General features: G+C 30.7%; 1 protein-coding gene across 2 annotated transcripts in view; it reads right to left on the bottom strand.

The window, feature by feature from the left end:
• Positions 1-16075, bottom strand: part of LOC129799122 (aquaporin AQPAn.G-like) — a 60227-nt gene that overhangs the window by 4195 nt on the left and 39957 nt on the right. For both annotated transcript variants that reach the window (XM_055842784.1, XM_055842775.1), the window contains 2 exons: positions 13964-14107; positions 49-258 (listed from right to left, as the gene is read on the bottom strand). In XM_055842784.1, coding sequence (XP_055698759.1) covers positions 49-258; positions 13964-14107 — 354 coding nt within the window. The remainder of the gene's footprint in view (positions 1-48; positions 259-13963; positions 14108-16075) is intronic.

The following is a 16075-nucleotide window of genomic DNA, read 5'->3' on the forward strand; positions in this document are numbered from 1 at the left end:
TTTGCTTATTTTTGATTTGAACCAAAGATGAAAGAATTAAATTTTTACCGCTGCCAAGTGACCAGCAGTGATGGAAAGTCCTACAGACAAGGGTACAGCATTTTTGTTGTCCGATCGACGAGGATCACTCACACCGTGAACGACAAAAACAAGAATAAATGTGACGAGGGCCTCAATGAGAACACCCTGAGCTGGTGATAAATCGGGATGGATCGTTGTATTGCCCAGATTTGCAACATTCTGAGTCGGAGTTCCCACCTGGAAAGATCGCAAAAAAAAAGAAGAAACAGATAAAATCCATCAAGCTTATTTGGTATGTAAAATTTTTTGTTTTATTGATTTCTTTTTCCTCCAACACTATCTTCCTCTGAATTATTTATACAAACAAGTCACACAAATGCTTGTCCAAGAAAAACTGAAGCGCAACTTCCATGTGAATTAATTTCTGTTTCCTTGACAAATTTTTTTTTCAACAGACAATGTCGAGGAAGTATCTTCATTCGGCAAGCTAATTTGTCCTCCCCAGGAAGACAACATGTTTTTCACGGGCAACAATGGCAAAAATATTGTAGACAGAAACTTCGTCGCGACAGAATGTAGGAAAAAAAAATGAGCAAAATTTTTCATTCATGCAAACTCTGCAGTATATATAAGTTTAATTTGAAAAGGTCTATCAACAAAAGACTAGTAGTCACGTTTTGCAAGAAACTCTTTTGATAGATAATTTGTATACAACATAGTATTTCCCTCCTGAGCGCAAAATTGACCTCAGAAATGGAGAAGATTGCATTATTTCTCTTTCACGGTGGCTTAATTCAAATCATCAGCAGATAGGCCTGCTAAACTTTTACGTATTGAGATTTTTCTGAAAGAGAGATAAGAGTGTCCAAATACCGGAAATCGATATTTATAACAGAAAAAAATAAAAGGATTCCATAATATTAATGAAAAGCCTAATAGGCTAACTGTACCAAATTTCGGCCAGCTCGTAATTTCGGCCACTTGATCTGTTCCTCAAATTTCTATGATTTTTTAGTTTTTGCATATTCTAACAATGCAGAAAAACAAAAAATGTCGTTACGACGAATGAGATGACGTCAAGGAACTGCGAGAATCAAGATAGCCGAAATATTACCCAAAACTATGTCTATATTTTTATTAATTTTAAAATGTATTAAGAACTATTTTAGAGAATACAGAGATGATAAATTATCTACAAGGTTCCAAGCAATACTCCTTAAAAACAAGTAATAAAAAATGCAATTTGTACTAATAATATTACACTTAAAATTTAAAACTTTGGCGCTTGCATGTAACTATGCCGTAATTTGGTACAGCTACCCTAATATCAATAGTATGAACTACATTATATAGGGTATATGACTTTTAAATTTAAAAAAAACAATAATATGTAGGGAAACCGCTTGTAATTTGGGGCAGCTTGTAATTTCGGACACTTTGAGGGTAAAGTTGGACACTACAAATAAGTTGATTAAAATTTTGGATTTTTTTCCAATATTTAAGAAATAATTATTTTTTCTGGAAATGAACAAAAATGGGCATCCTATTGAGGTAGATTAGTTGTCCAAAATTACAAACAAAATGTTCAAAATTACAATCGAGGTATACGAAATTGCAGTCAAATTCATGTTCACATTTTTATAAATTTTTAAACGTAGGGGAAAGCGCCCATGCTTTGCACAATCACAAGCTTTATAATGACTAAATATTTCATATGTTTCTCAATAACTGTAACTCAGCAATATATTTTGAAAACAGGTTCCCCTAGTTTTTTAAAATATGCGTGCGATGAGTCACATTTATAGAAAAAATTGAATTTATATTGATAATTTACACAAAAAAAACTGTCCCAAACAAGCACTTCCCTAGATCAAATAAATTTTTAATACTGTAAAATAAGTCTTATGCAATGTATGATGGATTAGAGCTTGAAATCACTCAAATTTTAGCCAATAAGAGAACACGGTATAACTTATATAAAATATTCAAAATTCGAAAGATGTTCCTACAATATTCTCAATATTTACAAAACCGTAGGAGAAGTGTGCCAAATTTTGGCCAGCTTCTAATTTCGGTCACTTTGAGTGTAATTTCGGCCATGGAAATTAATTAAAATAATGTATGTTATCTTCAAATAGTCAATAAATTCATTTTGCTTTTAAATATTTATTCATTTTAGGATGTATTAACACAAAGACCGTTAAACTTTAGGTATAATTTGAATTTAGATTGCGTTGTAAAAACTCAGTGTGGAAAGAGTCTTACAAAAAAAATGTGACAGATCGATTGTGTTTCTAGCAGTCTTCTGATTTGTGGTGAAGTGCAGAAGGTTTTCCTTCGGTGTTTTTCATGAAAATTGATTAGTTTTCATTAAAGATTGTTTCTGTTTATGTTAATAGTGAATCAATCTTTAAATTTCGGGTAAAATTTCCTAGCTGGATCCTATATTTCGCGTAAAAAAGTATATACTTTGCGAGCGTCTCTCCGGTGAGGTAGTGTTGCCTATTTCGGCAACATCTTTTGCTTTCCTAAATTTCTTATTCATTTTGTATTTTTTTTTATTTCTGAGTTCTACAATGTCCAGAGTAAAAAAAACATCGCTTCCATGAAAAAGATGATGTGGAAAAGGCCTTGGAAGTGTTCAGGAAGGGCAAATTGCTACGGAAATCTGCGCGTAAATTTGAGATGCTACCCTCCAGGTCTTCAGGGCAAATTACACGGAAGATCTCAAGGCTTGTGGGTCATATAAACGTATTAAACTAAATATTAAACTCGTTCCGTTTGACGTTTTAAAATTTTTTATCCGTTGCGTCACAAAAGGTGGTCAGAACAAAGGTGGCCGGTATTTCACACAAAGTGGCCGGAATACTACCCAAAGCAATGTCCATATTTTCATTAATTTTTCAATATTTTAGGAAGTTATTTGAAGAAAACAAAGATGATAAACTAGTTTTCAAGGTTTCACACAATCTTCCCGAAAAGGAAGGAACAAAAAATATCAATATGAATTAAAAATATTGCATTTCAAACTTAGGACTTCGGTGCTTATATGCAACTATGCCGAAATTTGGCACACTTACCCTACAGTATTATAAAAACTAATAAAATAAGTTTTAAAAACTATCTCATATAAAAGTAGAAAGCTTAAATATTTACATTAAATTTTGTGTCAGATGTCTCAATTCAGAGGTAAATCTTTAAGCGTTAAATCTTTAAACAAGGCTCTAATTCTAATATCAAATTTAAAGTTGAATTTCTTCAAGCATTTAAATAGAACAAATGAAAAATAACAACACTGAAAAGGGAGTGTCAAATATCTTTAAATTTTCTTTAACTTTAAAGCTGTTCGGGAGAACTTTTTAAATTTTTAAATATACAGAAAACTTTGAACCATTACCCATTACCCTATTTTATTTAATTCGGGAAATTATTATTGTTATAATAAATTACATCCCTAAAATTAAGGGAAAACCGGATATTTTGACAGGTAAGATATGAGAAGGCAGTTTTTTATTCATAATTTTCGTCTAAAAATATCTGATTGTGAAAACTCTTTCTAAAGTGGGTACCGTGTTTGTTCATAATCGATCGAAAACATCAGCAAAATTCCAAATTTATCAAATTAATATCAAACGGAGAATTTCAAATTATCCTTCTACCTACACTGATTTTCTTCCTCAATTACAATATCTGTGAATGATAAGAAGTCTTTATCTGAAAACGGAGAAAAAGAGACACGAAACGCAACTAAATAGCACTAAGATGTTTTCACGGTTTTGTGAATGTCAATGGCAAAAAAGTTTTCAATTCAACATTGAACTTGATTTGTTGATGACACGAGAGCTTTTTCTTCGCCCTTTTGTAATTGTAAAGAGAGAAAAAATATATAATTGTGAGAACCTTTTTTTTCCTCATCACTATGAGATTGCAATCACGTGAAAATCCACTAAAAAAAAATAGAAACAAGCAAGTGATTCATTGGAATGAAGAAGATAAAATTCACGGATTGAATTGTGAATGGTTCGTGTTATCTCATGACGGAACACGAGAATATGATGCAAGATAAAAGTTGCAAGCGTGGAAAAATTAGTTAAACTAACAGATTTTGCGTATTCAGAATCTAGTTATAAAAAAGAGACGAGACATCTCATGACAGTCATATAAATTGGCTATTTATCCTCTCATTGAGAATTAATTCACAATGTAAAATAAATTTAATTTCTTTGCATATTAAAATGTGCAATAATGACGAGTCGCACGTACCAATTACGCTGTTTATCGTAATCAGGACAACCTTCAATAAATCTTGCGACGATATATATAATTTCCTTTCTGTTACTTTATAACAATATTATATATTAATTGGTGGTCATTTTAGTGTGAAAATTCATTGAATTCTCATTGTTTCACGTGCCATTTTCAGCTGCTGGGATCACCGACATGCCACAATGTTTGATTTGCGCATAAATAATTGCTCAATAGCCATTGCATCGACTTCTTATGCTTCTCTCTTCCTCATTTCCCAATAGAGAGATCATATAATACAAAATGTATATAGCGTATTAAATAACCAGTGTGGCATTTCATCTCTTTTTCAAGTTCATGGCAAAAGTTGCGAAAGTCTTTAAAGCTCATTTTTTTTCTTCCATATCTCTCTTTTACTGCTGCTGTATTTCTTGTTGGAATTTTCGTACTACACGCTAATGCGGAATTTAATACAACAGCAAATATACTAAGTGAAAGAGGTGAAAATTAAAGGGGGAATATTTAGAAATTCCAAGTAAAATTTTCTAAACTATAGATAGAGTGTATTCCGTATTTTATGATAGTAAAACATGCAACATATTCTTCTACTCTCTCTTATCAAATGATCTGTGAAGGTGTGTTATATGCTCCACAAGTCCCAATTAAAAACCTCTCCTGCTGTGTCTTATCTGTTGAATGATGAACAGTGCTTGTAATTTATGACCATCTTCCATTTGCAATAATGCTCTCTATTCTATGCAAAAATTTAAAGAGAAGAAAGGATTCTCCCTGGTATTTATTAATGGCTTCACTTCTGTATTTATTGCAATTGCATTCACAATGGGCGCTTGAGATTATCTCAATGGCAAGGTAACGTAAGGCCTTTTCGCGATACTTAATTGCCATTTGATCATTTTGGAGGTGATGGTGGGCCCAAGAAAAGATCCAATGATATTTACAAGGGGCTCAACATATAGGTAATATTTGTACTTAAATTATTCATTGACTTCTTGGAGATGTCATTATTTCTGGAAGAAGCTGAAAAAATTCCAAGTCAAAGCGATCTTTAGATTTTTCATTTCCAATTAGACTCCTTTTACTGCTAAAGATATTAAAGAATCCTTTTACAGCCACATTAATTAGTCACAGGTAAAATTGGACAGTGGGTTGTTATATAGTATACTATATAGCATTTATTAAGGGATTCTGAACTTACGACAATTACGACCTATCTTAAAACATATAAAAAATACAACTAGAATTTATCTTAGTTTATTTTTCTAATTCTTAAGCCTTAGAGCTCACGGAACTGAATATAATGCAGAACAATAAACATCGACACAAACTATATTATAATTAATTACTTGCCGATAAAAAACAATGTTTGTTTAACATTGACAATTGCAAATTTTGCGTATTTTTCAGATTAGCTTTAAGAACTGTCATGTCTGGAATTAGAATTTATAAACATTCCAAAGTTCGGTAAACACTGGAAAAGATTTCTAGACTAAAAATTCAAAAGACAAAAATTAGCAAAAAGATTAAGATTAAGAAAAAATAATTTAAAAAACAATTTATTTAGTTACTCATCTGGAAATCTTAGAAATTCTCTTTCTAAACAAATCAAATTATAAAAATCTTAAAAATATCAAAATATATAAATAATATGTATTTTTAGAGAAATTATAGTGTAAATTTCTATAAGAAAATAATAGAGATTTTATAGGTTTTATTCTACTTTAAATCTCAAACACTTAACACTAAACCTACCAACCGTTTTTGATCGTTTTTCGGTTATATGACAAACCGCGGTAGGGTAGGATACTTCACAAATTTGTCTTGGAAAACAGCAAATAATTAAAATTTAAACACTGAAAAATATATTACTTGCATATTTTAAGAAATTCATAAAGTATGATAGTGACATTGTACCGTTTAAATATGTATTAATTTTAAACTGGTCAATCTGACCGGGTCTTGGTAGATTTAGTATTAATTTTACCGCCCAAAAATTCTATCATTTGTGACCTAATTTGTGATTAAAATTTTCTTCGGTTCATTCTTTCACTTATTTTCCACCGCGTTTCCCTATCGGAGTCGCGGATACCCACACCCAGGTTAGCTGTCTATGCTTGTCGATCCTCCGCCATTTCAGGAAAACGTTCGCGGTTGAACCCAAGGCATTCTAAAAGACAAGCTCTTGAATTTTATTCAGCCATCTTGTCCTAGGTCCGCCCCAATGTCGATACCTCTTCACAATGGCTAGTATAAATTTTCTAGAGAATCTCTCTTCGATAAGCGTCAGGGATGGGCCAGCTAAGAAAAAAAATGCTGAGATTGTGAAGAATATTGTAGCTAAAATCGATTTTTCCCAAAGTTTTCGGCTCAGGCTCCAAGCCTTCTTCAGTGGTCAAATCTGTTCTTTTCTTTTGACCACTGAGGAAGCCTTATACCCCAAGCCTCTGAAAGGTTTTGGAAAACCGATGTTTTCTTAGCTGCCAAATTCTCGAAGCTTACCGGAATTGATATTACTTAAATTGCTTGTCGGAAAACATCAATACACCATCGAACTTGTGATCTTGCAACACGAAGCATCAACTCTTTCAGCTCATCTTTATGAAGGGCTACGTATCTTATTCGATCTCGACCGCCGGGACGTGCCTCATCTCGGTAGCTCATATTCGCGATCTTACTTTTTCGGTCAATCATATAGAATGCTACAGATTAAGGGCAGAATAACATTGACCGTAAAATTCCCACCGTATTTCGTTAATTTACGCATTTTCATTGGAATTCTTGTATATAAAAAATATATGCAATAAACGGTGAAGAAAAAAACTACGATTAACTTCTCTTACAGTTTTTTGTTCACCGTTTATCGAATTTTCGTTTTATTTCTTCAATTTTCTTATATTATTTTCTTCTAGTGCCACTGAGTATGAAATAAGGTAATACGGTAATGGAAAATGTGCGTAAGAATTGCAATGAAAATGCGCAAATTAACGAAATACGGTGAGGATACGGCGAGCATTTTATTGTCAATGTGATTCTGCCCTAAGATGAAAATTAAATAACCCTTTTTTGGCAGTAAATTAACAGTTTCTTCAGTGAAAACTTCTCATTTATCAATAAGATATTCGAAATAGTCCAGAAAAAATTCCAGTTTATCCACTTTAAAACGTGCATGAGATGCCAAGATAGTTAATAACTTTTTAATTTACCCTTTGCCAAGAATATTTAATTATGTTTGTGCAGTAAAACTTTATAATTTCCGTTTTAATTACCTACTTACAATTTAATGACCTAGGCGTTTACGCTTTTATCGCACAAATAAATTTTAACATTTACAAATGGAGTATTTGGACTGAAATGTTTAACTATATTCAATGAATCAACCTATAACATTTTGTCGAAAATCATCTCATTTACAAAAAAAATTGTATTTATCTAAAAAATTAAGACAAGAGAACAAACCAAAACAATGAACTGTATATTTTCGGAAAGACTTTCGATCTTGTATCTTTCACCTCAACTCTGTGAAGGCGTATTAGATAATCTTCAAAATCGTAATCGAAAGAATTACATTTAAAAGGATTTTGATACATTCTAAATTTGGTAGAGAAGTCATTTTTGACAAAGGTTTTCTCAATAAAGGTGATTCATCGCACCAATCTTTTAAAAACTTGGGAATATTGCTTAATTTATAAAATAAACATAGGAAAAACTTAGTCAGTACGAAACTTGGGATCGTACGAAGGATGGGCACTTTTCCCTAATTTTTTTAAGACAAAAATAAACTTGTGATAATGCTTGACTGAACCATTAACTGCAGATTTTAGAAAAAATACAATAAGTGAGTTTATTTGAACAAGATTCAGTTAGTGTTGTATTTAATTTAATAATCAGATAATTGCAATTACTGTTACAAAGTGACAGTCAACGTTAAACTTTATAATATGCTATACAAAGAATCTTTTATAATCTGAAAAATTAATTCACCACAAAATTGTTGTAAAATATTAAATATCTCACGCAACGCTTCATTAATCTTCCATCAAATATATCACAACAAGTAGCTGAACGATGACTTATTAATGATCTATATGGCGTTGTATTCAGAAAGTGACGATGATTCACATTTCACAGATTCAATTAAACAAGTTTAAATTTTATGCTAATTATACACTTGTCAGTGTGATTTTATTAAGAGGATAATCCATTTTGAGTTCAAGGCATATAATTATATTGAGAGCTGGAACAGATGTCATTTCTTAGAACAGGTTCCGCGATTCTATCAATGGCAAACCCCCTGCTGATCTTTTGCACCTCCAGAGACCTTATAATTTTTATTTGTGCCTCAAAGACCAAAAAAAAGTGATGGGGAGCCCCACAAAGCTCATGGTTCAATATTATATATACTGAATGGTAAACACTGTTCCAATGAGTCACACATCATTTGGCATTTAATGATTTTCTCTCACTTTGAACTCTAATACGGCAATTAATTCAATCAGAACTGAATGAACACAAGATCGATTGGAGTTTCTTAAATTTCGCGCAATTTACGACTGCGAAATATTTCACAAGAAGTTTTCTTAGAAATCTGTGTAAAAAAATTTCTCGGTTTATGGGGTTTTATGCAAAAAAAAAATCTGCGGTTGTGGTTAATTTCATTTTTTGACTCTTTTACAAATTTATAACAGAAATTACCTTCTAAGTAGACGCAATTGTTCTGAGAAAATAATAATAATAATAAGTACAAGTTTTATACAATTTTTTTCCTGCGCATTTCATTGATGTAATACATCTGCTTTCGCAGATACATTTTCAAAGATTCCGTCTCTGTGAGATTACATTTTTTTTTAAATAAATATTTAATAAACACAAAACACTTGCGTTTTAAATAATTATGCATAAACTATTTTTTCTGGAATTTCCAGTTTTTTTTTGTATTTATCGATACGACTATTAAAAGATGATTTCCTAATAACACCTTCACGTAACATTTTCCCACACTTACTACTTTTGTCCGGATTGTAGAAAGTGAAATGAAATGATTTTATCTTTGTTCTCAAAGATAATAAAACTATATTTCTTTTGACAGCATTTTACAAGGCATTTTACAAGAAAAGCACCTCAGGCCACTTTTTCATCAAAGTCGTGATTTATCTATGAAATATAATTTGATAACTGTCTTCCGTCTCTATAAATCTCAAATATATATTTATTGTTATCACTATTATGCTCTTCCCAGAACTATACAACCACTTAGAAGCTCATTATTTAATCTTTGTTCCATTATAATTATGATTAATTAATCTTATATCTCAAAATTATAGTTTATACTTCTGGGAATTTCAAAACACAAAATGAAAAACATCATCAATAATATGACAAAGTTCGTGAGATTGATTGTAAATACCCAAAGGGAAATTGTAATTAAAATTGATTGTAAAAAACAAGGGCTATATGCCATGCTTTTCTCAGAAATACTATGGTAAAAAACAAATTCAATACGAATTATACATTGTGTTTTATGTCTTTCTCCCATAAAGTTGATTCTCATGCAAAAATATTCAACAATAAAAAGTAAATCATTGAAAAGCTATATTTCGCAGTTTAAAAAATTATTGACCATCTGACAAAGTTACTTTTCCCGCTTTTGCTTATGAAAAAAAAGAATCAAGACGCAAATATTTTTCATAAAAAAAGAAAGATGACACAATACACACTTGATATGGTTTCATGCCCAAAACCTATGATTAATATGATTGAGATGTATGATAAAATTACTCATGACACTTGGAATTTTTTGCTTTAAGAAATTAAAGTGTTTTTTTTTTATTGTTTGATAAAATCTTAAACAATTCGAAACAAATTAGACAAGTTTAGAAAATTAATTTCCATGTAATTGATATCCGAATTGCTGCTGACAAATAATTTTAAATTATAGTTCTTCAAAAACATAGGAAAAATAGTCCGATACAGATAGAAATGCATTTTATTGTTCTATTCTCACTTTGGGGAAACTTATGCAAAGTTCGTGTACGAAGTTATGCACGGAAAGTTTGACATCGAGTCGATTTTGATAATATTTTTCTTCATTCATTTTCCTAATTTAAATTTTAGCTGACAAATTCTTCTCTTATAAAGGTGCAAAAACATAGAAAAAATTAAAATAGTTTGTAAATATTTGTGAATTCCTACTGGGAACTTACGAAATTTTCGAATATCGCATAACCGACTAAAAAGTTCGTAAAAGTTTGTATTTTAGCACAAACATTGTTTATAAGATGAATATTTGACAAGCATTTATTGTTCGTAAATGTTCGTGAATAAACGACAATTTGTTGTAAGATTTTGTCATTTGTTCGTAAAATTTTGTCACACAGACAAAAATCTTCGAACAAATGTTTTTAAAAAAAATTAAAAAAAAAATACTCGTCAAATGATCGCGAGCGAACTTTTTAGTGAGTTATACGATTCATGAGCAATTTGTAAATTCCCAATTTTTACAAACATTTACGAAGTATTTTATAAATTTTTTTCTGTGTATTACAACTAAAAGTTGTATTTATGTAATTAAAGTTGTAAAGGTTTAATATAAAGAAAGTTTAATGTTGAGAAAGTCAGATCATGACTTTATTCGCAGTAACTGGGGAGGTCGTGAGTATGAATTCTACGTATGTTTAGTGTGACTAATAGGGTAAGTGTGCTAAATTTCGGCATAGTTGCATGCAAGCGTCAAAGTCTTAAGTTTCAAATGTAATATTTTAAATTCAAATTGTTTTTTTATTCTTTCTTCTGAAAGAGTGTTGCTTGGAACATTGTAAAGAGTTTACCGTCTTTATTTACTCTAAAATCATTCTTAATACCTTTTAATATGAATAAAAATATAGACATAGCTTTGGTGGCCTATTTCGGCCACCTTCATTCTCATAGTTCCTTGCTCTTCGGGAATTCTTCCAATATCTTTTTCACGTCATCTCGTTTGTCGAATCTACATTTTTTGTTATTCTTTTGCATTGTATAATCTCTAGAGTACGTAAAATCTAAAAGTTCATGGAAATTCGAGGAACAAAAAAGGTGGCCGAAATTGCAAGCTGGCCGGAATTTGGCACACTTACCCTAAGCGTTTTCGATTTTGCTAATACACACAATTAAGTGAAATTTTATTTATTAAATTATTTTTAGTCAGATAGAAAACCACACAGCCTTTAGGGCTAGGTTCTTCAAGTACCTCTCTGTGAGTATACACATCTTCCCACGAAAGTGACCTACGTTCACATGTGCGGTTCCAAAATATACAACCAATGAAGGGATTTTCCATCGTTTTCATCCCGGAGGTTGGAACCGACGCTAAGACGGCGATGGCCCAATGGGGGAGAGTGGTATCAAAAACAGAGATGACAATAAAATTTAAATCAAAATTCAATTTAAATTTAGTTACCGTTAAGACGTCTGTTTGATAGATTCTCCCCGTGTCCTTTTAATGAGTACTTTTCCCATTTTGAGGAGTTAATTCCAAAATATGAATATACCAGTAATTCAAGTACATTAACTTAATAGGTTAAACGGGAAAAATTGCTTCGTTTACGATATATATCAAGTTTGAAAATATAAATTGTCAAGAATTTTATAGCAGATTTTGTTATAAAGTATGTTTGATAAAGGCTCCCCGTACTTCCTTTATAGATAATTTGTTAATTTCTGCAAGAAACAAATTCTAAAATATAATATGGACTTTCTGTTTCCAAAATTTCGAGGGTTGTAGTCGTTGTAGTACATTGCTCTAATGGATTAATTAATCCGAAAGAATTTTAAACAGATTATTTATTTAGAATGTTTTTCTCCGTTTTTAATTTTTTTTCTTGATAAAGATTTTTATGATCTTCCGAGCAGAGGATCAATTAGAAATTTTTGGAACAATTCCACTATGAAAAGAAGTTTTGTTAAACGGTATTATTGATCTTGTTAAATTTTTGTCAAAAGGGTGTTGTTTATCAATTTGACAAAACTTTTTCTCACATTTTATATGGCCAATTTTACAGAATTTTGTAAAATTCTGCAAAATTTTGTACTCTGTATGGAAGAATATCCTTTTGACAAACTTTTATTGGTAATTTGACAAGACTTTTTTCAGAATAATTAAATTTACAATCTTCTAACCGAAGCAGCAAAAAAAATTGATTGTGGATATATTAGAAAAATCTTCTCCAATTCATCTGATATAATATGAACGAACGTTAAAGAGTTATCAACATTCTTCATCAAAATAAATAAAGCGAATAAAGCTCGTTAAAATTGCTACACATTCAATAGAAATATGTATTATTTATTGAAAGCTTGTAGTCCCTCAGCAATTTCGCTTGATAAGCTTTACGGAATTATTTCTGTGTGTTTGACTGTTCAAACCAAACAGTTATTAAACATATTTGTATTATGTATTTTACCCAGTTTATATTGGGTTATATATATTTTAATAGTCATTTTTTAAGTTGTCCGCAGTTAAAGCTGAAATTGAACAATATGAATGTGATAAGTTACGTGAATAAATTACTCATTCCTTCTTTATGTGAATTGTGAATGCTACATTCCAAAAGAACCACAAAATTTTATAAAAAATATTGAAGCTTTGTGTCAATATTTTCTAAAAATCCTATTTTTAATCACGAAATCTTTCCGACAAGTCTTCATACAGTCATTTTATTTCGCACGCAAGAAAGAGCATTTTCAATGATTTTTTTAATTGATAATTTTTGTACAGGAAACGTTGATTTCTTGTGTTCATATATTTTTAAATTGCATGTTCCAAATCTAAATAAAATATGCCTTACAATAAGTTACTGAACATTTTGTAATGAAGTAAAGAAATTTTCTGTTTGATGAATTTTTCGTAATATTAATTGGAAATATTAAAACATCTGGAGGTAAGAAGAAAAAAAAATATGCGAGGTGTCTCACTCTGTTTATCTTTCATCGTCATCAGCATCATCTTCACGCTCTTCTTAAATGTGATCTCGTGAGGTGCATAGTAAATTATATTTTTATGAGTAATTATGGTAAATTCTGTCGTTTCACTTACATATCATTTTTCTTGCTTAAAAAAAACCGCCTGTGATATTTTCTGTCTACACCCAGTGTCAATCCCAATAAGAAGGGATTAAGAGCTTTTATGTCTTCTACAATGTTTCTCAAGTGTATGCAGGTGAGATAGGTGGGTAAAGTTTACGAAAATTATGTATACATATGAACCCAATGGATATATAATTTAATTATTTTATTCTTCTTATATTTTATAATATCCATACACACACACACTCTTCACCTTGGCATTTTATATTTTATCCAGTTCAAGAGTACTCAATGGGAAAATTTATTTATCGCCCTGAACAAGTGCTTCATATTAATACACTTCTGTAAGACTTTCTCGTTGATCTTTTTTACTTCTTTCAATTTTTTTTTTCATCTTCATCTTACTCGAATACTTTGTACATATTTATGTTGTTAATTGTGAGCAATTGTAATACCAACCCTCGCAATAATTGTAGCACTAATTGAGCGATTTGTAACACAAGTGTACGCCCTTAAGGCCTCATAAGAGTGATCTTTTCAAACAAGTTAAAGAACATCGCCAAGTGAAAGAGATTTATGCGATGATGGGACCACACACAAACAATTCGCTTGAGAGACTTACCCTAATGAGAGCGGCACCAGCAATTGCTCCAATGCATTGACAGGCAATGTAGAATATTCCCTTGAGGATGCTCACGTCGCCAGTCACGACAAACCCACAAGTCACGGCGGGATTTACGTGACATCCACTCACATGTCCAAAAGCCTGCAAAAAAACAAGACACACGAACCATGAGCATATTTTAACATAAAATATCAAATGTTCCTTTTTAATTTCAAAAGGGTAATCAATTTTTAAAGGTACTCCATTACTGAACTGTGAAAAAAATTTAATATGGAACTTAAATCCATTTTAAATAAAATGTTAACTGATTAAGGGAAAAGCACCCCGGATCGGAATGTTAAGAGACATGCTCGATATTTAGTTGAAAATATAAGCCTCAAAATACTATTTTGTATTTTTGTGTATTGCTAATAAGTATTAGTGATCCATTTAACTATATCTGTGCGTTTGAACTTTAAAATTTTACAATAAAATACTAAAAAATAGATGTATTTGTTACTGTGTACTCTGTACCTCGGATCGTCACGAATTTAATCAGGTGTCTCACGGAAAATTGGTTTCATAAATTAAATCTACACTAATGCACTATATTCTTGTAAGAATTAAATGATAAAAAGTAGCTAATAATTTTCTAAAAGTTCATTTTAATTGGTGCAATAATATGACAATAACTTGACGATCCGAGGAACACTGCCGATCGCTGATGCTCTTCCCTTATGTTTAATTTATTCTAACCCATTTTCTTTTATTTGCCATTTCTATTTTTTTTGTTGAATTTTTATTTGAAAATTATATGAGTTTAATGTGGATTTGAAACTTTGGAAAAACGAAAGTTCCATATCGTTGGCACATAAAATTCTTTTATAAACAAATTTGTGTATTCTTAGTAAACTGTGTAATCGGACATCAAAATGGACAAGTGATTACACTATTATTCCCTTAAGTAGGTCGGGTAAGAGAAAATTTCAAAATTATTAAAATAAATAAATTAGATTACACAAAAATTACACATTTTAGTATATTTACAAAGAAAATCATAGTAAAATACCTATAATATAAATGTTATGTAGTGTTAAATCAAATCAGGAACTTAATGTATCTTTAAGCATAAAATAAAATTTAAATTGAATTTACACTAGAGAATCAGACGTTAAAATTAGCAGCAGATTACACAGTTGTTTCCTTCAAAAAGGTGGGGAGAAAAATTTGAACAAAGTGTGTTTCAATTTGTATAATACTGCGTAGATTTAAGGAAATGTGTAAAAAATACACAAAATACATCACGAATTTGTAACGAAAATCCTGGTTAGTTTGGCAATATAGATTTTAAACAATGGTAAACTGTGTTATTATATGGAGAATAGACAAATAATTACACAATTTCCATAGAAAAATGGGGAAATTACACAATTGTGTACATTTTACACAATTTTGTGTAAATTGCACAGATTTTAGATAAAATGCGTGAAAAATATATAAATCTGTAGCATTGTATAGCCTTAAATAGGAACAGCATTGTATCTTTAGGCATGAAATAAACTTCAAATTGAATTGAAAACTTCAAATTGAATTGAATTGAAATTACACAAAAATTAGATTGTATTGGAAATTTTCAACGAAAATCATGGTAAAACAGCTAATAATTCTTTACTGTTCCTAATTAATTAACAAAAACCATTTTTTTATTTAAACATTTAAATTAGGCTTGATATGTCTTACGGCAAAGTGAATATTTTTTGGATACATAATTTATGCAGATATACATGGTGTAGGGTTATCTTAATCTTGGTCCCTCCGTTGAGATGCCCCTTGAGACAGATTGAGCAATTATACCTTTTTCTTGCTTTATTGAAATTCAAGGAATATCTTTCACTGTGTCACTCCTTCCTCTCCAGCAATAAACTGTCCATTATGCAATTTTAATTGTAGGGTAATTTAAAATAATAATGTATGAAGATTCAAGTGTTTAAAGACCACACAAAAAATTCTCTTCATGAGTGAGATTATTTGTTTTGGATTTTTTTTCTGCACCTTCTGTATCTGATTAATATGGTACATGAACTACAACAACCACGTAATTGTGCTCCACATATCACAATAGTGAAAACA

This window comes from Phlebotomus papatasi, chromosome 1 (genome assembly GCF_024763615.1).
Source record: "Phlebotomus papatasi isolate M1 chromosome 1, Ppap_2.1, whole genome shotgun sequence".
In the NCBI taxonomy this organism is placed as follows: domain Eukaryota; kingdom Metazoa; phylum Arthropoda; class Insecta; order Diptera; family Psychodidae; genus Phlebotomus; species Phlebotomus papatasi.